The 23,774-nt window shown below is 46.6% G+C and overlaps 1 protein-coding gene across 3 annotated transcripts in view; it reads left to right on the top strand.

The window, feature by feature from the left end:
- LOC147886507 (nicotinate phosphoribosyltransferase 2-like) overlaps positions 1–23,774 on the top strand; it is an 80,797-nt gene extending 57,023 nt beyond the window's left edge. For 2 of the 3 annotated variants that reach the window (XM_087395344.1, XM_087395346.1), the window contains exons 8-15: positions 5,935–6,051; positions 7,431–7,489; positions 13,028–13,202; positions 13,389–13,523; positions 13,634–13,732; positions 22,698–22,806; positions 23,029–23,141; positions 23,377–23,773. In XM_087395344.1, coding sequence (XP_087251470.1) covers positions 5,935–6,051; positions 7,431–7,489; positions 13,028–13,202; positions 13,389–13,523; positions 13,634–13,732; positions 22,698–22,806; positions 23,029–23,141; positions 23,377–23,454 — 885 coding nt within the window. In that variant the 3' untranslated portion in view covers positions 23,455–23,773. Of the gene's footprint in view, positions 1–5,934; positions 6,052–7,430; positions 7,490–13,027; positions 13,203–13,388; positions 13,524–13,633; positions 13,733–22,697; positions 22,807–23,028; positions 23,142–23,376 lie in introns of all 3 variants that reach the window. The other variant, XM_087395345.1, reaches the window with a different exon arrangement.

The raw sequence follows: 23,774 nt of genomic DNA, 5'->3' as shown, positions 1-23,774 counted from the left end.
GTTGGCATAGATAGGTGCCAGTCGTAGGAGTCGATAGCGTTCAAAGCTTGAGTGCCTTAGTGGTTCGAATGCGTCTCCCTTGTTGATGTTGCTTTTGTTGTTGGCTGACCTAATTGCGTCCGCTATGTTCTTAGTTGCTTTGCTCGACTGTTGGCTCTTGCTTGTCGAGTCGCCTTTGTAGCCGTAGGTCACGCTCTGTGTGTGCTCCTAAGTCAATTGTAGTTTGCAGTCTTCTAGTTGCACTGCTGCTTTCACGAGTATGCGTCGCTGGCTGGATAGGTCAGATGGAGTCCTTTGAGTCTGCCATCTTGTTATAAGATAACGAGGGGCTGGAAAAGTCTCAGTCATAGAGTGGAGTAGAATAGATTCTCTCTCTCTCTCTCTCTCATTAAATGGATGACGAGTAAGCTACAATCTATGTCTCTCTTAGAGCTTTGGAGAAAAAGAGACCTCACAAGAAGAATAACGTTTATTAAAATTGAACCGAGAGGAATATCTCTATCACATAGAGAAAAGGATGAGTAGAAATCCTCGGAGTGAATAGCTTCAATAAATGGAAATAGACAGAAAATTCTTCAGGAAAAGAATGGAAATTCTCTCATTTGCCGAATGAAAGAATGCTATTGCGGAGACTACCAGATGGGTGGACGTTGCGAGACGGGCACCCAAAGCAGCAGTCTCAGCCACCATCGCCGAGCAGGAACAGAGGGCCAGTAAGGCTCTCAACATCCGAGTACGAGGTATCCCCAGCGCAGATTCACTCACCCCCTTAGCGGACGCAACTGCTTTTGTGACCTCTACCCTCGGCCTCGTCGAGCATGGGATCGAGCATGCATGGCGCACAGGACGGGACCCCACGCGCCCACAGCCACTCATCATCCGATTCAGGGATATTCAGGCTCGACTTGCAGCACTCAGGCAGCGTGCTACACTACGGGACCACCCTACTATCTTCATGGATGAGGATCTCACACCTATGCAGGTGGAAGAGCGGCGCACCCTACTTCAACAGCGAGATGTAGCCCGTCAGGAGGGGAAGTGGGCTGTCGTCCGAGATGGCCGCCTATTAGTTGGCCCTCGCCGCCGAGCTCCACCAGGTACTCCAGACACGGTAGCAGACTCCCCCCCCAAATAGGGAGACATGGTCTATGAGATTCAGACTCAGCACACAGTACCCTTGGCATGCACCATATGGAACTGTAATGGTACCCTATGGTCTGACCCTGGAAACTTCTCAGAGTCATACACTGGACGCGACATCGTTTTCTATACAGAGACACATGAGAGCCCCGAGCGCCCTCTCCCCTCGGTCAGTGGCTATACCTGGGAGTCAGTATTCCGTGAGGAGACCAGATATACTAGGGGGGTCCGAGGGTCAGGCGGAGTTGCAGTACTCCTTCGTTCAGCGCTCACGAGCTTGACATCCGTGGTTAGACGGGATGTCCATGCCCGTTACCTACGGCTCTGATTCCGACGCCCCTCCACACGCGACCTCTTTATTGCAGTCTGCTACTTTCCTCTTGAGACGTCACATTTCGCACGGATGCTTCGTGAGGATACGGGGGTATCCCCCTATCTAGATCTCTACTAAGACATTGTGGAGTTCTCCAGACGCGGAGAGGTCCTCCTAGTTGGAGATTTCAACGCAAGGACAGGTGCACGTCAGACATCACTCCTGGACTTCCACTCAGATCCGGTCCTATTACCTGAGATGGACACACAGAGGACTCGGGCTTCCCCCGCTCCTCGGCTGACAGTCGCGCTCCCGTTACTAGGTATGGGCAGGCTCTTTTGGACCTTGGACGTATACATGATCTGGTCATCTACAATGGACTAGACCGGTGGCCTGCCTCCTCTGGTTTCACATGTTTCCCACATGGCGGAGGAACCAGTGTCGTCGACTACATTCTGGGATCTCCTGCTTTAGCCCCACAGATCACTGACTTCTGCACTGCACCCTTACCTCCAGGAGCCGATCACACTTACCTGTTCTTTCATATCCTTGCGTCCCGAGCCCCTCCCAGCCACACCCCGCACTACACTACCTATCATGATATACACTTCGATCATAACCTCTCACCTGATTACTCAGCCCACCTAGCCTCCCTCCTCAGACACATAGACACCATACCCTCTCTAGATCACCGAGCCACCCTTATCACCCACTCCCTTCACAATGCAGCCCGCCACATCTTTCCTTCCACTACTCGGTCCACCCGCCCTCCACCCGCTGGCTCCACCCCTTGCAACAGCTGGTATGATGACGAGTGCAAAGCATTACGCCGCACACTCCGACTCACGACCCAGCGAAACGCTAGGGCCAACCCACGTCTCACCAGGGATTATCGTCGACTAGTCCGTCGCAAGAAGCTAGCCTTCCTGCGCTAGAATGAGGATACGCTAGTGAACATTCTGTTTAGTAGCATCTCCAAGGATTTCTGGAGGAAATTCCCAGAACGCCGATCCCCCTCCCCCCTCACGGACACTTCCCTCTGGCACACCTACGCACGCACACTCTATGATATCCCTGATCAGCCTCCTCCCGACCTCTCAGCCACCCCCCGCCCCACTTCTTGTATCCTCTTCACAACCCAGGGGGTCACCCACACAGCGCATAAGCTTCATAACGGTCGAGCTAAGGATCATGAGGGCCTATGCACAGAGTTTGTTGCCTATGGCATCAAAACTCTAGCCCCCATCCTCGCAACGCTGTTCAATGAAGCTGTCTGCCACGGGTTCCCCAGAGCTTGGACCCTGAACACTATCACACCCATCCACAAAGCAAGAGATCCCATGGATCCAGGGAATTACAGGACCATCATGGTTGGACATGTTATGTCCAAGATCTATGCATCAGTGTTAGATGGCGAGGTCAGTGCTCGCGCAGAGATACAGGGGCTCAGGGCATCCGGACAGGCCGGCTTCAGGGCGGATCACTGGACTTACGATCACATTTTTACACTCAGAGGGATCATTGAGGAGGCCAGACACAGGAGACAGAGAGTATATTGTTGCTTTGTGGATTTCCGCAAGGCATTCGACACCGTTCCCCGCCCTCGACTCATCAAACGTCTGCAGGAGTTAGGCTACGACTCGGTGATTGTCTGGGCAGTAGTAGCTCTCTATGAGCGGGTGACGGGGCAGGTCAGGATTGGCACCAGCTGGACCCCAGAGATCACGAGCACTATCGAAGTCAAACAAGGATGTCCCTTGTCACCGACTCTATTTGGCCTCTACATCGACGAGCTCGAGACCACCATCAGGACACTCGGAGGTGCAGGCTGCTCTCTTGCGGAGGCTGTTATCCAGATTCTCCTATACGCAGATGATGTAGTACTACTATCCTCTTCTGCTACTGGTCTTCAGCGACACCTGGATGGACTTCAGGGTCTTCTGTGATACACATGACTTGAAGGTCAACCTTGGGAAAACCAAGGTGATGATCTTCAACACTTCCAAACCCGCTATGCACCGAGAGCAGTTCCTCTTCACCGGCGACCCTGTTGAGATAGTTGACTCTTACACATACTTGGGCATTGTCTTCTCAGGCCCGATCTTCACGATGCGCCCGGCCATGCAGGACAGGATCAGCCGGGGATACGCCGCTCTTGCCAGGCTGGAGCGACAATGCTACCACTCCCACTTCCAGGACCCGTGGACCAAGTCTCTCCTTTTTTATTCTTTGGTCCGCCCTGCAGGCATGTACGGTAGCCCTTGGTGGGGAGTCGACCTTTCAGACACAGAGTGGGCTCGAGTTGAGCGCCTACAGATACTGATGTTTGCTCGGATGATCCGCAACAAACCATCGGTACCACACCAGATCATTCTAGCAGAGTTCGGCACCTCACCCCTACAGCTTGATGCGGCTTTTCAGGCTATCACCTATCTCCACAGAGTCAGGGATTTCAGCTCCTCCGCTGACGGTCGCCTCCGCCTACCTTGGCTAGCCCTATCCTTCTCTATGGCCTTATCCGTTGATGGGGACCAGCGATGCTGGTATAGTCGTCTTTCCAGTTGGTTCACCCGACTGGGCCTCGACTTAGACTGGTTGCCTCCTTTTCAGTACAGCCTCGACGCTCCACCATCTCCCCTCTCCCCCACTGACCAGGAGGTCAACCGGGTCATTCGAGCGGATCTGCTCCAGCTCCACACCTGGCGGACATGGTTTCTTCACTCCGAGCTTCGTGTGAAGCTCGACTTCTACCGCCAACACTGTCTCCAGATCTCACAGGACGGCTTCATCACACCTCCGGGTTACACACAGCTTCATCTACCACATGCGCTCCGGATCTCCCTCGGTCAGTTTAGGGTCTCGTCACACCGATTACGGATTGAGAGCGGACGCGCAGAGGATATCCCACGAGAGGACCGCCTTTGCCCACTTTGCGACTTGCAGGAGATCGAGTCGGAGGAGCACTTTGCTTTCAGATGTCCTATCTATTATGCCATTCGAGGCCGATATCACTGCCTCTTCCGCGACGGATTCGGCTCCCTCCCACACATGCTGCAGTTCCCAGATCAGCGATGCCTAGCCGCTTTCTTACATGAGATGACTCGCCACCGAGATACCTCTCTTCGAGCACGGCGACACGAGCAGCACACACAGCGTGAGGACACCCAGCGGCCTATCACTGACTTCTTTCAGTCACAGGATACCTCTTCTCAGTCTAGTCGACGACGCAGACGTGAGCGAGAGCCAGAGCCACGACAGTTGCGCCAGCAGACAGACTCACACATCCAGGTCCATGACATCTCGTCTCTGCTCTCTGCCCGCCCCACCGGGGTTACCGTTGCCCTCATCCACAGGGCCACCCGCCGCCCCCGACGATCGAGCTCGACTAGGCCGCGTGACGTCAGAGGCCAATCATCTATCGTAGGGTTTTTTCCGACCTCCCATTTGACGGCCCCTCTATGATTGGTCTCTGACGATCACCACCTGCACATGTATACTGTATCTCCCCCCTCTGCCCCATTTTTGGTGCCCCCCCCTTCTTTTTTGTATCATATGGAGGTAGACACATATTTTTTGTACCAGGACTAGACACACAGTCCTTCATAACCTCTTTTTTGTAGAAACGGTTGGTTTGCCCGTTTTGAGACCGCCATCGTTATGCTCATTGTATCAGTTATCTTTAGTCTCATAGACCTTCACGGTCTCCCGAAGACTTTAATAAACTTTCTTTCTTTCTTTCTTTCTAAAACTAATCTAGGAGAGCTAGATCTAAGCTGTGATACCATGTGAAAATGCAGATTGTGCTCTCCTAGTGCAATGCAGAACTAGCAACCAGATCAAGGGGGATCATACCATAGAAGAAACTCCATAAGAGAGATAGGCACCCTGAATTCAATGTATTTCAAAATGTCCTTATCATCCATACAAGAGAGGCTTCTTATGTAGAGAGAGTCTTTAGAATAGTTAACCCATGTGGGATCCTATGATCTACATGTCTCCTAGTGGTAGCCCTTACTCCACATCATCTTCTGATGTAGTTTACATTCTTGGGTGGCTACTTTAATTCACACAATAGCACACCTTCGATCATACCTTTGCCACTCATTATGTGCTCATGGCACCATATCTCTCAACAAGGCCCGCCAGTCCTTTGACGTTAATCTCTCTCTCTCTCCCCCTCACACACACACACATCATTCTTTCATTCATCATAGGTAAAATCTAAATTTAAAAGATTGAATATTTTCTCTTCTTATTATAAATTTCAAACAAACCTTTCACAAGAATGACTTTGTGTTAATTTAAGGTATTTAAAAGTAAACACAAGAAAATCTTGGGTTTGTTATGGCAGGGAAGTCTGCAATTTACAAATATTTGAGAAATCTCATGAAAATCAAATTGTTTTTTTCGTGTTATATCATTATTTTGTACAACGTTGATTTTGGTCTTACAGATTGTAACGAAATGTCCTCCCTTTGCAGGCAACAGAATCACTTCGAGGCCTTTTCTCAGAGACTAACCATAGTGAATTAGCTGCGTTTACATCTTATGCGCTATCTTTTCCAACTGCATTCCAAGCCTTAGTGGATACATACAACGTAAGTCAAAATCTCTGCAATTTATGATTCATGTTCTTGTCGCATGGGCTTTGTTTTCGTGTTCGAGGATGTTATTGTGATGTTCTTCTCAATCTTCAAAAGTGTTTTAATGCTTATCTGACTTTGGTACGTGTTTGCATTTGAAAAAGCACTTGAATTAATTGCTCCTTGACTAGGAAAATTGAGAAATGCAAAACCCAGCAATCTGTCATCGAGCTAAACTCATGTAAAATTTGAATAGAATGTCTTTGGTTGTGTGCATCATCACAATATTCCTGCCAGTTACTCTAAAGAGAGTAGTGTGCGAGGGATAACTTCTGACCTGGTATTGTCATTTCTAATATCACTGATTTCTCTAGTGATAGCGGCATACGGTTTGAAAAGCTAAGAATATCCTTTGTTAATTGAAAGGGAAAAAAAAAACAGAAAATCTCTCTTAAGACCGGTCTAATAGTCCATCTTTTGAAAAGGTAAAAGATCCTTCTTTGTTAATGAATGGAAAAAAAACAGCAAATCTCTCTTTGGTTGTACAATGGCCATAGGTCCATAGCAACCTAAGGAAACCGAAGTAACAATTGCACAATTCTTAGTCTTGTGTGCCATACCACGATATAAAACAAAAGGAGGGGAAAAGGAAAAGACTAGGCAGGGGGAGAGTAAGTTGCTGGAGATCATATGCTTTAGCCAAGAAAAAAGAGTCAGGACTTCCGGTATGTAAGGTGGCCTTTCTTATCCTAGGCTTCCTTGGAGTCTCACTTGACACTAGTCCAGATCAGGTCCAAGAAGTCAGGGGTAGTAAGCTAATCATGAGAGCAAAAAGTGTCATATATGCCATGCTGAACGAGATGTATGTATCTTAATTGACAGTTAGACAAAATATTTGTCTTTTGACACAATCGTAAGGTATTGAAAAAAATGTGCTTCATGGAGTATCTTTTGTCCTTGGAGATTATTGTGTCTCCTTGTTCGTTGATCCAATCGCTATTTGACAAGAGGCTTCGCTTTATGGTAATTTTCTTAAGACACTAGATATCTGTACGTGTGCTTTTCTATAAGATGTATCCACTTTGGAATAATGGGTGCTCCATCAAAACATCTTTTTCTAGGAATACTATCTTGCTTTTGTATATTTCACGCCACCTATAGGTTGGTTTTACTTTTGCTAGAACATGTGCTATGTTAGTTTGCTACAAGATAAGTGCAACCTCTTTCATAATATTATTGCTTATGTATGTGGAAATCTTTCATGACCACACATTTTGTCCAAATTTTCTCCAACAAAAGCTGAGATTCAAAAAGTTGTTAAGAAATCTCATAAAGTTGTTAAGAATTAGCATGGTCCACCACTCCATGTCTAAGGTATATAAACCATGTTTCAGGTTATAAGGAGTGGGATTCCAAATTTTTGCGCTGTTGCTCTTGCGCTCAGTGATCTTGGGTAAGGCCAAATTGCAATGAAGTTTATAGAAAAAGGAAAATAATGAAGGTAGATGCTTGACTATTGATAATATTTTCTACGCTTTGGAAGTTGTGCTATGTAGCTTGCATATAGGAACCAAGCATAAGCATATTATATTTTTTATCTTCTTAAGGGTTCTTATCCTTTAGCTTAACAACACATGTTGCAATTTGTTAGTGGAGTTTACAAATTATTGCCATATTTTTCTCCTTGATTAGCCATCTCTGTTCTATGTATTTCAAGGAACAACCTTGCTTCAGGTTCCTGCTATGCTTGATGGAGTTATGGTTTTCAACCTTGTAAGTCATGAGATTGAAAGTGCACTATGTGTTGTGTTTCAAAGGATGAGTTTGGGCATGTTCCCAAGTATGATATTGATACCCAGCTAGAAAACAGCGATTTGGGAGGGCACAAGGGATTTTCATGTGCCTAGCGATTGTAGAGAGAGAGAGGGTCTTGTGTGTTGTGTTGTTAAGCGGTTTTTAGTGAAATCTTAATTAACATTGAGAAATTTAATCGTCATGAAACTGAACTTGGATGTGAACCACAAAAACATTGAGTTTGTTACATAGGGAGTAAGATTAAATAACCCTCCACAAGGAATTAATCCTGCTATATTTCCTTTTTTAGTGATAACATAACTTGCAAGTTGTAAATACAAGATTTGTAGAGTTTGGATAGAACCCAACTAGAAACCCTAGCACACTATCAAGTGCATTGAATTACAATAATCTCCTTGATATAGGAGTCCAAAATAATAATAATATGAATGTAGAACCCTTGACAAAACCCTAGGATAAAAGATCTCCAGAAGACCTGTCTCTGAAGTCAAAACCCAGCAAATACCAAGAGCTGAGATGAAAAAGTCGTAAAATTGGTACGTTTTTGTAATAGGCACTCCAATATTTTGATGCTATATTACTGTGAAACCAAGCATCCAAACCCAAGTGCCAGAACTGATGTTAGGACAACCAGAAATGCTCCAAAACCCAAAACGTAGCAAAATTCAATCCAAATCAGCCCTAGGAGCAAATCACAGTTTAGGAATGATTGCCCAAGTCAAATTGTCTATGTGCTAGGAGGATTTGTAATGCAAATCGTCAACTTGGAACGTGTTATGGAGCTTGGAATATGCAAATTGTCCATAGAAAGTACCAGTGGGCTCCACAAAAGTGTGCTTTCTAGTGAAAACTTAATTTAAAAACCATAAAAACATTAACATCCATTGCACATGATTAAAATAGAAAACTGAATAAAGAAACAGCCGACATCACATGGGATGTGAACCCTCTACGAGGAATAAATCTCTTTATAAAGTGATGCTTGACTTGTAAATACAATGATGTAGAGGCTGGATCGAACACAACTCTGGAATTTCTTAGACACAATAATCTCCTTGAATAATAATATCATTGTAGAATCCCTTGGATTAGCTTAGTATAGAAGAGCTCTAATCTTTGGAGTCAAAATTTAATACTTCTCAACATCAGAACCAATAATGACATCCTGTTTACATATTGCCAAATGGTTTTTTTTTTCATGGGACCCCTGACTCTTGGGTTTCTTGTATTCACTATGATAAGGTTTTGAAAACACAATCTGTAGAGTGGGAATCCTAGGCTAGACCTAAGGCTGTTTTCCAAGCGCTAATCAACTAATTCAACTTCAAAGGAAGCAAACTCTAATACTCGTCAAAGGTCAGCTTATGCGGAGCATAGTTTCCAATGAAATACTGAAATTAACACTTGAAAATCAAATAACCATGAAACTGAAATGAATTTAATTTTATCTCTCAAAGAAATTACGTTATGATTTCACAATTTGATTTTTAGAAAACTACTACTAAGGACAGCCCTATCAAAAGCAAGAATAGAAGAGATGGCCTTTCCATCAATTCTAAGCTCAAAGTGGAGGAAACCGATGGATGCATCTCCCTGCTGCTCCTGCAAGCTCCCCCTTGCGTCTCCTCCACAGCTCACCCCCGCTTCCCTCCGCCCCCCCCCCAGTCTGTCCTGCTGCCCACTCACACCGCCCCCATCCCTTCATTCCTCTCCAGCCCACCCATTTTAACTCTTCCAAACTCCCCCCGTTGCGCCACCCCTGTCTGCCCCCTTTGCCACCTCCTTGCCATGCCACCCTGCGTTCCCCCTTCTCCTCTCTGCTGACTCTGGAGTCTGCCTCCCATTTCTTCTTCCCTTTACCGCCTCTCCCCTCTCAGGTTTGATTTGAACAGCCTAAGATGCTGTCGCCTCTGTTTCGTGGCTGCCCAGCTCTTCCTAGCGGTGCTGGGCTTTCAGCCCCTTTCTCCAGCCTTCCCTTTTTGAGTCGCGGGCCTTCAGTAGGGGTTTTTGACCTTTCTGACTGGTAAGGAGCCCCGTCAGCATTCTTGAGCTCTTAGTCTTTCTTTTCCCTGTGTTCTGCTGGCTTTTTGACACCCCATACAGCCTTTTTCTAAGTGGTTGTAGCCCACAATCTCTCCTCTTTCTCCTCTCTTTCCACCCCTCTGTTTCCTTCCTCGTCCATCCCTCCCTTCGCCTCTCCCTTTTGCTACCAGAAGAAGATTTCTCGTTTCTTCTTGGGGATTTTAATCCTGGTGGTGACCATTTGGTCTGGCCAGAGGGGCCCTTATGGCAGCTCCCTCGACTCCATGTTTGACCTCCATCACCAAGCTCGCCTATATCCAATCTCTAACTTGGCTTCTCGTGGGCCTGAGACCTATTATGCAGCACACCAATGCTTTGTCCTGCAAAGACCAAACTGAAATCTTCACTTGTTGCTCATCCTCTTGGGAGAGAGAAACAATTTAGGAGGTCACCGTCTATGGGAGAGGTGCCTTTCTTCTCTAGTTGAGTTCCCTTGATACTAGTGAGGCCATCGTGGAGGAAAGCCCTATTTTCCTCAGCCCGCTTTTGATGCTCTTTATACCTTGGTACCATGTATTCATAGTTGATGATATGGATAAGGCACCTTGAGCTACCGAAGGAGTCACGGTCCGTTGTATCCTCTATTGGAAGTTGTTTTGGTATAGTATTGAAGTCTCTGCCAACTACAGTCTTGGTCCTTGTAGATGACGGGGTTCCCAGCTTAGGGTGATCGTGGAGTACTCCAGTGTCCTTGCCCGAGGAGATCCTTCTTGAGACCTTGGGCGGGGGTAAGTTTTGCCATAGAGGGTTGAGGTTTCAGACCTCCCAAGCTAGTGTCTTCGATGCAGGTAGATGGGACACTTGGCAAGAGCTTGCCCATGTGTGGTAAGTAAAGGCTCCACCCACCCACAGCCTCGCATGGCTGACAGTAGCAGGAGTCACAGACACATGGGTGGAGCCTTCTATGAGAGTGTGGCCCAAAGTGGACCGGAGGAAGCCAGGCAAGAGGGCTACAAAGAACTATGGAAGTCTTGTAGGTCATTGACAACAGGGGAGCATGGGGTCCCCTCTAGCCCCCTACCCAGGGGATTTAGACAGCCCTCAAGATGCCCCTACTCACTTGAGGGAAAGGCCTTCTTCAATCTCCCTGCTCAGCTCCCGATAGCGCCTCAGAGTTCCCAATCGGCCCAGATGACCACCCAAGGCTCATGTACAGGAGAGGTGCCTTGGCCTATACCGTCATTCAGTCCAACCTACCTCCACCTCCCCCACATCCTCTTTCCGCCACCCCCCCCCCCCCCCCCCCCCCCTATTGGAAGTTGTTTTGGTGTAGTATTGGAGTCTCTACCTACTACAGTCTCGGTCCTTGTATCCTCTATTGGAAGCTGTTTCAGTATAGTATTGGAGTCTCTGCCTACTACAGTCTTGGTCCTTGTAGATGACGGGGTTTCCCAGCTTAGGGTGATTGTGGAGTACTCCAGTGTGCTTGCCCGAGGAGATCCTTCTGGAGACCTTGGGTGGGGGTTAGTTCCGCCACCTCAAAGGGTTGAGGTTTCAAGCCTCCCAAGTCATTGTCTTCGAAGAGCTTGCCCATGTGTGGTAAGTAGGGCCTCCACCTGCAGCCTCGCATGGCCGACAGCAGCGGGGGTCACAGACACATTGGGTGGAGCCTTCTGTGGGAGTGTGGCCCAAAGTGGACCGGAGGAAGCCATGCAAGAGGGCTACAAAGAACTATGGAAGTCTCATAGGTCATCGATAGCAGGGGAGCATGGGGTTCCCTCTAGCCCCGTACCCAGGAAATTCAGACAACCCTCAAGATGCCCCTACTCACCTAAGGGAGAGGCCTTCTTCAATCTCCCTGCTCAGCTCCCGATAGCGCCTCAGAGTTCCCAATCAGCCCAGGTGACCACCCAAGGCTCATGTTCAAGAGACGTGCCTTGGCCTAAACCGTCATTCAGTCCAACCTACCTCCGCCTCCCCCACATCCTCTCCCCCCCCCCCCCCCCTATTGGAAGTTGTTTTGGTATAGTGTTGGAGTCTCTTCCTACTACAGTCTCGGTCCTTGTATCCTCTATTGGAAGCTGTTTTAGTATAGTATTGGAGTCTTTGCCTACCACAGTCTCGGTCCTTGTAGATGACGGGGTTTCCCAGCTTAGGGTAATTGTGGAGTACTCCAGTGTGCTTGCCCGAGGAGATCCTTTTGGAGACCTTGGGTGGGGGTTAGTTCCGCCACCACAAAGGGTTGAGGTTTCAAGCCTCCCAAGTCATTCTCTTCGAAGAGCTTGCCCATGTGTGGTAAGTAGGGCCTCCACCTACAGCCTCGCATGGCCGACAGCAGCGGGGGTCACTGACACATTGGGTGGAGCCTTTTGTGGGAGTGTGGCCCAAAGTGGACCGGAGGAAGCCAGGCAAGAGGGCTACAAAGAACTATGGAAGTCTCACAGGTCATCGATAGCAGGGGAGCATGGGGTTCCCTCTAGCCCCATACCCAGGAAATTCGGACAGCCCTCAAGATGCCCCTACTCACCTGAGGGAGAGGCCTTCTTCAATCTCCCTGCTCAGCTCCCGATAGCGCCTCAGAGTTCCCAATCAGCCCAGGTGACCACCCAAGGCTCATGTACAGGAGAGGTGCCTTGGCCTATACCTTCATTCAGCCCAACCTACCTCCGCCTCCCCCACATCATCTCCCACATCCCCCCCCCCCCCCTCCCCCAACACCCACCTGCCCATGCCCCCCCCCCCCCCACACACACACACACAAAACCCCCGGCCACCTTCTACTTGTCCGCTGCCTCAACTTTTCCATCCATTTGCCACACTCTGTTGATTTCACTACTCCACTTTTTATCTGCTTGCAGCTTGCACCAGCTGCTTGTTTGGAGATTGTGTCAATGCTGCCTTGCCTGCCACATTGCTTGTGTTTTCTTTAATAGCATTTGTTTTCCACAGGCCTCCTACAAGCCGAATCTGCTGTTCATCGTTTCCAGTAGTTTATGGCATGTCTTCAAAGTCAGTAACAGAATTGTTCGCATCTCAAGGCAAAGACAAAAATAGTTTAGCTCCAGTTCTCAGTTTATGAATTACTATGTAGAAGATCAACAACAATGCCGACTTCAGGAATTTTCAGGGTAATATCTATGTAGCTTTGTCTCAGGTACAAAGCAGTAGGCATTAGACTGGACTCTGGTGATCTGGCATACCTTTCACAGGAGGTTCGCAAAATCTTTCGGGTGGTCGAAGAAGAGTTTGGTATCCCAGGGTTTGGAAAGCTGGTGATCACTGCAAGCAATGACATAAATGAAGAAACACTTGATGCGCTCAATAAGCAGGTAAAATATTGGATATACCGACTGAAGTTCCCCATAAGATTTTGATTCCTTCCAGATCTGTCCTTAAATTTGTGTTGCTTTGCATTAATTTAATTTTTACTACAAATTATGAATGCTTCTTTTTTGTGCACTTTTCTTCTGGTTCAAGCATCAAGCAGTGGAAACTGACTTGGCATTAGGAAACAGGGTCATGAGATTGATGCTTTTGGAATCGGAACACACCTTGTGACATGCTCAACACAACCGGCTCTTGGTTGTGTATATAAACTTGTTGAGATAAATAAACAGCCACGAATGAAATTGTCTGAAGATATTGGAAAGGTCAGATTTTTGTACCAGGTTTTAATTTGAATTTTGAACAAGCCTGAAGCTCATTTCTTATACTAGCTAGGTAAGATTTTCCACCTACAGTCATTCTCTTCTCATAACAGGTAACAATTCCATGCAAGAAAGAAACTTTTAGGCTTTATGGAAGAGAGGGCTATGCTTTGGTTGATCTGATGACCGGAGAAGATGAGCCTCCACCCAAGGTGTGTTTCTGAAAAAATCTTCATATTTTTATGGAAAATGATCATGGCTGCTTCCTATTTTACATTTACTAAGAGTGGTCTGTATTTTTATGCATGCAAATGTGTGTCATCTTGTCTTCCTTTTGATTTTATCTGGAATGGTTGCTGACTTTACTCTTGTAAAAGAGGCCTCAGATAAGAAGATTCAGCTGAGGATCTCTCTCTCTCCTCACATCCTTCTCCTTCGTTCCTTCCTGCCCTTTCAAGCTGCTGGCTGTTCTCTTTCCCCTCCTCTTTCCCTTTGTTTTGCCACTAAATTCCCCATTTTTCTGCTCAATTTCCCCTGCCCGCCTCTGTTTTTCCTTGTCTACCCTGTCCCTTCTTCACAATCTTGTGGGGGTGTTTGGGGCCATTGGGCAGCCTTGAGGCAGCGTATAGTTATGGCTCTCAGCCTTCCTTTGGCTCTGTGTGGGACGTTTCTTGCTGTTCATGGCTCTTGGGGCTCTACTGCCCCCTGGTTAGTTTGCAACCCCTTCCATGGCCATCTTCAAGTCACCTGTCTACTCGAGGCCCTTTGTGGGCATTTCTTTCCACAAACTATTAACGAGAAACTGAAGAGAACGGTATATACATACTAAACTTATTCAACCTATTAATAATTTGATGATTAAGGGTGTACAACATTATACCACAGCAGCCAGTGGTGGCATGGATTAAAGGACAGCAGCGAGTTTCTATTGTTTTTTGGTTGCATCAGTTGACTAGAGGAACAAGCTGAGAGAGTTGAACTGCCCTTAGGCAGTCTTGCTACCTCTAGCAGTCCTATCAGCTTGATGGATATTCAGCGCCCAATCCCTAGGATGATCTGGATCAAGGAGCCAATGAGAAAGTAGCCTAACTCCCCTAGAGTCCCATTGAAATTCTTGAGATTGTCTATCTAGAGGCCAAACAAGGTTGTTGATAATGGACAACCTTGTTTGATCCTCTGTTTGCCCTGCACCTGTCCAAATCCTGCCTGAGACTCTCATAAACTGCCATGATTTCCTAGACGATCTTCTGCTCCTCATATCCCAACTCTTGTAAATGTCTAATGACGTGAGCTCTTGGCACTATGTCAAACTTGGGAAAATCCACAAAGTAGTAGTAAACTCTCTATCTTCGTGCTTTGGCCTCCTATCCCTTGGCCTTAAGTCCCTAAAGCTCTGCAAACTGGCCATCTTCTATGTCGAGCATTGATGCATAGATCTTCGACATAATAGTCCTGTAGTTTTTGGGCTCATGGGACGCCCTGCCTTGTGAATGAGAGTGATGGTGTTAAGGGTCTAGGTGTGAAGGAAATTGGGGCAAACTGAAAGCTTTGCTAAGATCGGGACCATATAATTTATTCCATATGCAATGAATTCAGTACGTAGGCCCTTATGATTTTTGGCTTGGACGTTATGAAGCTTTAGAGTTGCGTGTTTGACACCACCGGCTGTAAAAGAGTGTGCAGGATGTAGGACATGCTGAGCGCGAGAGATCGAGTGCTGGCTATTTAGGAATGCCATATAGCGTGCGTGCATGAGAGTACTAGAGTGTGGTGTCCGTGAGAGGAGATGGGACTCGCCGCTCAAGAAACTTCTCCTTAGAGTTGTTACTAAAACAAAATGTTTATTAACTCCTTGTTTTGAAAATGAAAGCTAGCTTCTTTTGGCGTACCGGACCACGGTACTCGCGTATTGTCTCTACCTCACTCGGAAGGTGATGCTTAGTCTCCAATTTGAGTTGGTGTAACGCCTTACACTCATTAACATACCAGGTATACTGAGCCAAGAGGCAGTGGGCAAATGTAATGGGTGGTGTAATGTGAAAGTACGTAGGGAAACTTCATGGAGAGCCGGTGATTAGGATGGCTCAATCTTCTAGGAAGTGGTAATTCATTGACATATGTGAGTAAAGTGGAAGGGCATGCTGAGTACTCAGGTGAAAGACTATGATCAAATTGTATGTTGTGATATGTAGTATACTAAGTGGTGTCAATATGAGCTTTAAGGATATGGTAGCTCATCTCATTGATGAGGACCGTAGGCTTACAGAGAAAGCAGAATCTTCCTTCGAATCTGGCAAAGCATTCTTTCTCAAGAATAAGCCCAAGAAGAACGGAAAACCTCTTAAATGTAATTACTATCAGAAACTTGGCCATCCAGAGGATCGTTGCTTCAAGAAAATGGCAAAGGTACAAGCCAAAGAACATGCCAATCTGGTTGCGGAGCAGAGTGAGGACGAAGACGAGGAAGCTACACCTTCTAGACCTGAGGAACAAGCCTGCACTGCTGCTATTTCTGGTCTATCCCTCCATGAGGTGATAGATGAAGAGTGGGCTTTCTAGAGTCATGTATGTTAGGTACTCTGCCTTGGGTAGTCCCCCTAAAATGATGTAATAATTTGTCATTTTGTGTGCCTTGTCCTATAAAAGGCTCCACTTATTTCCATGTACCCAGTTAGGAGACAAGGGGGGGTTGTTGTGTATTTCCTTTATCAGGCCTGGCCGAGTTCCAGGATGTTGGTGTACTCCCTAGACCTATGAGTTGGTCATGCATCCATGCTCAGATTTGAGTCTCTGATCACGTTGACACCTAAGCCATGAGAGTGTTTGGTTCAACCTCTGAATTATGCTCAGCTGTTAGCCTCTGAGATTGCCTGGGATGCACAGTCTGGATGATGTCATAATTTCTCACCCTAGCTCCGAAGGGGGGTTTGTTGGAATCGGAGTCCTAGTGTGTGTGGTCCTAGAGTCCTAGGAGTGTCCTATAGGTGTGTGAGTGTGAAGCGTCTTGAGGCCACTTGTGCCACCTCATGTGGTAGATGTGATTTCTCACCTAGATTATAGGATCTAGATTCTCTTGTGTGTGACCTCATCTATGAGGTGTCTGTGTGGGAAGATAAGGCTTGCCCAGCCTATAAAAGAGGCTATGTACTTGCTGTGAAGATATCTATCAATCCACATCAGTTCGTGCCTCAGCTCGTCTCCAATCATGTGTCTCTCACCTTCTCCCCATTTTCAACAGACATCGGTGTCAAGGTCAACACTAGTATCAGTGTTAGAGGTGGTAAATGTCATCATTGTCGATGGTGAAGAGGATGATGATGATGTTGAGGCTGGAGCTGAGACTGACGCTGAAGTGAGGCTGCTAAGGCTAAGTCCAAATCTGGGATTGAATTTGAGGTTGGCAGGACAGTGATGGCCTTTTGAACAGCCGTGCTATCTTTCTGAAGTCCACTGCGGTTGCAGCGGTTATTGAAGCCCTTGATCTCTCTTTTCAGTGGCAGTTTAGGCTGCCTTTGCTGCGTGTCTTCCATCTTTCAAAGGGACTGAATGGATTTGGAGGGGCTGAAAGAAGGGGGGCAGAAAGGAAGAAGAGCCAAGACAAAGGGAAAAAGGAGGGAAGAAGAGACTAAGAAATGGCAAGGGAAGAATTGGAAGTGTGCAGATGATGTGGTCTTACTCTCGCCCTTAGCAACGGGCCTCTTGCAACACTTGGATGCACTTAATACGTTCTGTGAGGCGCATTACTTGAAGGTCAACCTTGGGCTTCAATACGATTTTCATAATGTGTCCAGCAATGCAAGCCTTTCTGAGCAGGGAATATGTTGTGCCGTGCCTGCTAGACTTGAGCGGCAGTCCTTTCACTCTCATTTCCAGGATTCCTAGACCAAGTCTCTTCTCTTTGACTCCTTCGTCCACCCAACGGGTATGTATGGCAGTCCTTGTTGGGAGCCCAACCTATTAGAGACATATTGTGCTCGAGTGGAGAGGCTTTCGGTACTTTTCTTTCACAGATGATTTGCAGTAAAGAGGATCTCTTATAGCTACACACCTTCAGCACCTGATTGGCACCCAACGTAGGCCTATTGATACTTCTACTAGGGCATAGACTTATGCTTTACTCGACATGGTTGCCTCTTCCTTTCAGGCTTTGGCCTTCTCCTAGAGGGTGCCCCTTCTTTTAACTTTTACAACATAATATCTTTACACGATTGGTTGATTGTGGAGAGTTTACAGAGGTTATGCCTTCCTCTGTTGCTTCCCCTTTCTATGCAGTTTTGGATGGTAGGTCTTCCTCTCCTTCCATTGGATGATAGTAGTAGGCGCTCTTTATTTCTATATCGAATACTTTTGCCAAGAGATGAGGCAGTCATTCAGCGGATGCTTCCACCACTAGTCAGGAAGTAGTTCCAAGCCTGAGGATTTTTAGCCGGAACATTTAGTGTCTTGTAATATTCCTGATCACCATCGAAGATAGCTAGTAAGTTGAGAGATGCAAAAAAGGAGAAATGGGAGGCATCAGATAGAGGGAGAGAGAGAGAGGCGGAGAGGGTGAGGGAGTGAGGAAGCAAGTTGGTATGGGGAGCCAATGGGGGAGGTGAAATGGTTAGCAAGGAGAGACTAGGCAAGTTGTTAGGTAGCTTAGTCATGTGTGAAATTGGCTAGCAAGTAGAGACTAGGATAGTGGTGAGGTAGCTTGATTGAGTGTGACAAGTGTGGTCAAGCTAGAAGGCGAGTGACACCAGAAGTAGGAGAAAGGTAGCTGAGTGAAAATTGTGAGGGAGTGGAAAGAGGGGTAGTCGAAAGAGGTGTTAGCTGAGCTAGAGGGCGAAGACCTAGCGAGAGGGATGGTTGAAATGGGTAGCAAGGGGAACTTCCAACAAGGAGGTGGAGGGGCAATCGGGAAGTGGTAAGGCGATGTGGAGAGTGGAGGGGCTACTAAAGTGTTAAGCGAGGGGATGTTGAAGGGGCTATAACTGCTACGTGCAGGTGGGGAGGTTGGCAGGAGTGATTGAAGACGCTGAGGGCTTGCCATGGAGAGGAGCAGGGTAGGCTTGGAATGATCGAGGAAGGCTAGAGCAGGGACAAAGGTAGGGTAGCAGTGAGAGAGCTAGGGCGATAGGAAGGAGAAGAATATAGGACATGGGTAGGATAAGCGAGACGGTCGTAGGAGGATATGGGCAAGTGGGGCAATAGTTGGGGTAGGAGGTGAGTGTGGCTAGGTCGCAAGGTTGACATTGAGGGGCAAAGTACGATAAAATTGTAGGCTTGAGAAAAGGGATTTCCTAAAACCACAAGGCCCAGGGTTGAGGTTGAAGGGCAACTCATGGCGGGAAGAGGGGGGGATTGTTGGTTGTGGGAGGGGTAATGAGTCACAATTGGGCAAGGTCAGTGGTAGCCAAAGAAGAGAAATTTCCAATGCAATGAGGCCTTAGTATGTGGCAATGGGGACGAGTAAGGCTAATTGGCCCTAGTAAGTAGGTAGGAACAGCCTACCATTGCAAACTGGTGCCACAAAACGCTTGCATGGCATTTTCTTGGCTTTTCTTGTTGTACACGCAGGCATGCCTACGCATGTGTGTGTGTGTGTGTGTGTGTGTGTGTGAGAAGATGAATGCCAAAATTACTTCCAGACACTGTTCTCTACCCCTGGCTCCCCATCAAATCAAATGACTGATGCAAGGACTGAATTTCTTCAATATGTTTCTGGGATAGTGAAAATGGATGATGCTCTATTATTTGACATACCTTTTACTGACACGGAACTTGAGAATGCATTGTCCCATCTCGGCAAATACAAGTCCCCTGGCTGGGACGTTCTTACGGTGGAATTTTATATTTCTTTTTGGGATGATTTGAAAGATGTTCTCTTACAAATGATCAATGTTGCCTGGCAAGAAAATCAATTGCCGCACCTCTGGAAGCATGGCATAATCAAACTTGTGCCAAAAAAAAATCTTTGTGATCATATGTCAGATTGGAGGCCTATTACTTTGATGCCTGTAGTTTACAAACTCATTGCCAAAATGATTGTGTATAGGCTTCAAGGGACTCTGAATGCGGGCCTTCATCCTCATCAGTATGGATTTGTGCCGCGAAGACAAATTCATGACAATATCTCCAATGCATTGACTGCAATTGAATATGCTCAGTACTCGAATCAAGTTGTGCTCATATTGCAGGTAGATATCTCTAAGGCATTTGATACTGTACAATGGGATTTTATCTCTCAAACCATGACAAAGTTGGGATTTGGTCCCAAGATTGCAAATGCAATTTATTGGCTTTATTCTGGCTCTACTTCTCAGTGCATTCTCGGAAGCCATCTATCTCGGTCATGGACATTAGGTAGATCAGTCAGACAGGGCTGCCCCCTTAGTGCTCTTTTCTATGCCATTGCGACTCATCCCCTCCTGATGTATCTTGATCACCTTACAAGCACAGGACAGATGACTGGTCTTAAAATCCCTGGGGCTGCATCCTTTTTGGCACAGGCATATGCTGATGATTCCTTTTTTATGCCACAGAACTCTCCTCGGGAAGTCCGCATGCTTATGGCCACATTATCATTGTATGGATTAGCAGCGGGATTGCATATCAATTTTGACAAACCCAAATTGCTTCCACTGAAACAATGTGACTGGCATTCTATTCTCTGGCCTGGTCAGATAGTGCATTCCAAAGAGGTTGTCAGGCATTTGGGATATCCTATAGGATGGCATATCACCAGGAAGCAGCAGCTAAAATGGATCTTCCAAAGACTTCAACATAAATTGGACTATTGGAAAATTTCTACTTGGCCACTTCATGTTAGGCTCAGAATAGTCCAGTCTATTGTAATGTCTTATGTTCAGTTCTTCTTGCCTTTACTACATTGGTCCTTTAGAGATATCTCAGCTTTTATGTCTCAAGCTATGGAGCTGTTATGGAAGACAAAAACTGCTGTGAAAGCATTGAGACTGCTGAAGATGGAAATGGTGTGCTCCCCTAAGATGCATGGAGGACTTAATGTTCTAAATATTATCTTCCCTTCTCGGACCCGCATGGGTCGGGTCGTGGGAAATGATTTGGTAGCAGTGTCCTGTACCATAGAGACAAGGGTGTCGGAGGTGCTGACGAGGTCTACATCATCTCCAAGTAGAGCCGGGAGCTCTTTGGCCAAGTGACTCACGTATACTGGATCAAGGGCACAATCAAAGTGAATCTGGATGCGTGCAAGTGCAGGGGGGGCTCTTCCTGTGGCTGGTATAGTGGCAAAGATATGGAAGGCCAAGTATGAGTGGTCGGGGGGTAATGACAAAGTCGTGTATCCGTGAGTCAAAGTCTAGTGGGCCTAGTAGATAGTCCACTGTACTAGACCCAACCACCATGTGGGAAGCAGGTGAGTCCTCCAGATGATGGCCATCTCTGAAGACCATTATAAATGATCAGGTAGTGGACTGCCCCTAGCTCAAGCAGATGTCGTCCATATCCTGTCGCCTATGGGGCATTTGCAGAGTGCCTCAATATCCCAAGCTCTGCTGCATCTAGCTCTGGGACTAAATATGGATCTCTATCATCAGTGAAGTCAAGCAGGTCTACGTGCTTATTTCCTATCCGTGCATTGAAATCCCCCAGTAGGAGGGTGTCTGCCTGTCGGGAGAATCCCGTGATGTCATCCTGGATCGTCTGTGTCCGTCTGGACTCTGTAGTGACCTCTCGTGTATAGGATGAGTAGCACACTGCAATGAAGATGGTTGAACATCTGGAAGCTGAACTCATATCCACATGTGTCGTGCATGCTCCTCTCTCTGAACCACAGATATGAGTGGTCTCAAGTGTGACGTGAAAAGGACAGCCACCCCCACGGAGCCTCGTACTCCTCTCTCTCTCCTCAGCTCCCTCTTGTGAGCTGACTCCCATGTGTATCATGTTACTGTGGGCAGCCCTCTCCCTGGGCTCTCATGTGTTTCAGTGTAGAACATCATATCTCTATTACTGTATGTCCTCGAGAGACCCCCCGGGTCAAACCACAGTGTGCCATTACAATTCCATACTGCTATTTTCAATCTGGTGTGTGCACACATCCCATGAGCTTGACACCGTCCTCCCCCTCTTCCTTCTCTTCCTTGTCTGGATGATCACCCTACCATCCCTATATACAGTCCATTTCCCTGCTTCGCTTGCTGCCATTACTCGTACCATACCTTCCCGTCGGTGCTCTTGTCGTAGAAGTGTGAGGTCATCATCCAGGTAGATCCTAGTTCCCTTCAAACTCTCGCGCTCATGAGGGTCTTCCTATCCATGGCTGTCCGAAACTTCAGCACTAGTGGCTTAGTGACTGTTTACCCACCCTCCAGGCTATCTCAGGTTTACCCACCTGCGTTTTGGTGAATAGTATCTTGGTATCTCCCATTGGAGTGTCTCCCATTGGTGGGCCCCTCACCAAGACATTTAGGGCTTTGCTGGTCCTGTTTTCCTCCTCAAGTGCCTCTGAGATGAATTATTTATTTGGGCCTGAAGCTCAGCGTGTGTGCCTTGCATTGTTTCCTGCATGGCTCTTCCTGAGAGTGGCATTTTTTGTTTTCAGCTCTTCCATTGCTTTGCAATTCCCTTCCAGAAATACTTTAATGTCCTTTATTTGCTGCACTTCAATTTCAAGAGCATGCATCCTGTCCTGGAGCTTGTTTTTTGACATATCCATTCAGCTTTTCTTTCTCCCATTCCTCCTTTTTGCCTTTCCATTCCTCTTGCATTTCCCCCCCGTGTTTTTTCGCTTCAGCAAGTGTCTTGTCTACATGTGCTTTCTCCGCAAGGAGGGCCACGTTTGTAGATTCCAAAATGTCAATTTTTTCTATCAATGCAAGACATCTCTCTCTCTCTCTCTCTCTCTCTCTCTCTCTCTCTCCCCTCCCCCCGGCCCTCTTCTAATCTTGTCCTGGTTTTCATATTTTCATGGGCTCCTTCCCCTCATGCTCTAGGGCTAATAGCTGAGCAACAGGAGTGTGCCAGGTCTGAGATTAGTGTGTATGGAGATAGTGGCTTTGGTGACATGGCTCCATGAGAGAGAGAGAGAGAGAGAGAGAGAGAGAGAGAGAGATGAAAAAATGTGGGAAGAGATAGCCAAATGTTGCAGGTTGCAAGCCTCTGCAATTTTAGAGAAGCATTAATTGGTTATAACTTTGGAAATTTTCTGGGTAGGCTGGGGAGCGGCTGCTATGCAGACATCCCTTCAGTGAGTCAAAACGAGCTCATGTGGTTCCTCAAAAAGTGGAGAGGCTATACAAATGCTACTGGGCTGGAAAGGCAGGTATGTGTATTGGATATCATCGGTATCTAGTCAGAAGTACAAGTCAGCACGCACGTGCACACACACACACACACACATGTATACCCTTTGAACATTGACGAGAAAGAAGGTTGAGGTTGACCCACTCCTAGCATGTAGTCTGTAGTGATCATATATTTCTCTTGGATGGATAGAAAACTTTTTGGACCTTGGCTATTGAAGATTTTTTGGATATATTAAAAGGTATTCCACAAGAGCCTTTAGCAACATTGGAAGAGGCAAGGGCTCGATGCAAGGAACAATTGGCAGCAATGCGGCCTGATCATCTGCGGGGCCTAAATCCTACACCATATAAGGTTGGTTACAATGTGAAGTGCAAGACAATGAACAGTTTTCTAGGAATGCAAAAATAATGGTTCCTGTGGAGTTGCAAAAGCTGGCATTTTATATTTTATTCGGATTTCTCTTGGTAACTTAAGTATATCCTAAAGAAAAAGCTCAACTTTTTCATCACAGTATGATTGGTATCTTTAGTATCGGCCAAGAATAGTTTCCACTTTGCATTAAGTGAGGTTTTTATTTCTTACACAGGTAAGCGTCAGTGATAAATTGTATAATTTCATTCATTTCCTATGGCTGAGTGAAGCACCAGTTGGGGAACTCCAATGAGTTGATGATGGAGGCAATCACGTCAAGTGAATTTATCATCCTTGTACATGGATCTACATGGATTTGATATATTTCAACTGAGCATACTGGCTACTCTAAATAATGCCAAAATGGTAGCAGAAGTTACTAAGCCATTTTGGCAAAGCATGCCTACGGAGCAAGTTTACATTGGGCAGATTTTTTTATCTTGTATCGGCATACATTAACTGAAAGTCATCTGTGCAGCAATTTCTTTTTTTTTGTAATCTATGGCAACATTGGTTCACTTTAAACTTAAAATAATTTAAATTATAAGAAAATGTGAACTTCTTGTCAAACAT

Source organism: Dipteris shenzhenensis, chromosome 24, assembly GCF_047967505.1.
Source record: "Dipteris shenzhenensis isolate YYH24624 ecotype China chromosome 24, Dip_SZ_1.0, whole genome shotgun sequence".
NCBI lineage: Eukaryota > Viridiplantae > Streptophyta > Polypodiopsida > Gleicheniales > Dipteridaceae > Dipteris > Dipteris shenzhenensis.
The sequence above is the reverse complement of the archived record's forward strand: the minus strand, read 5'-3'. Positions and strand labels throughout refer to the sequence as shown.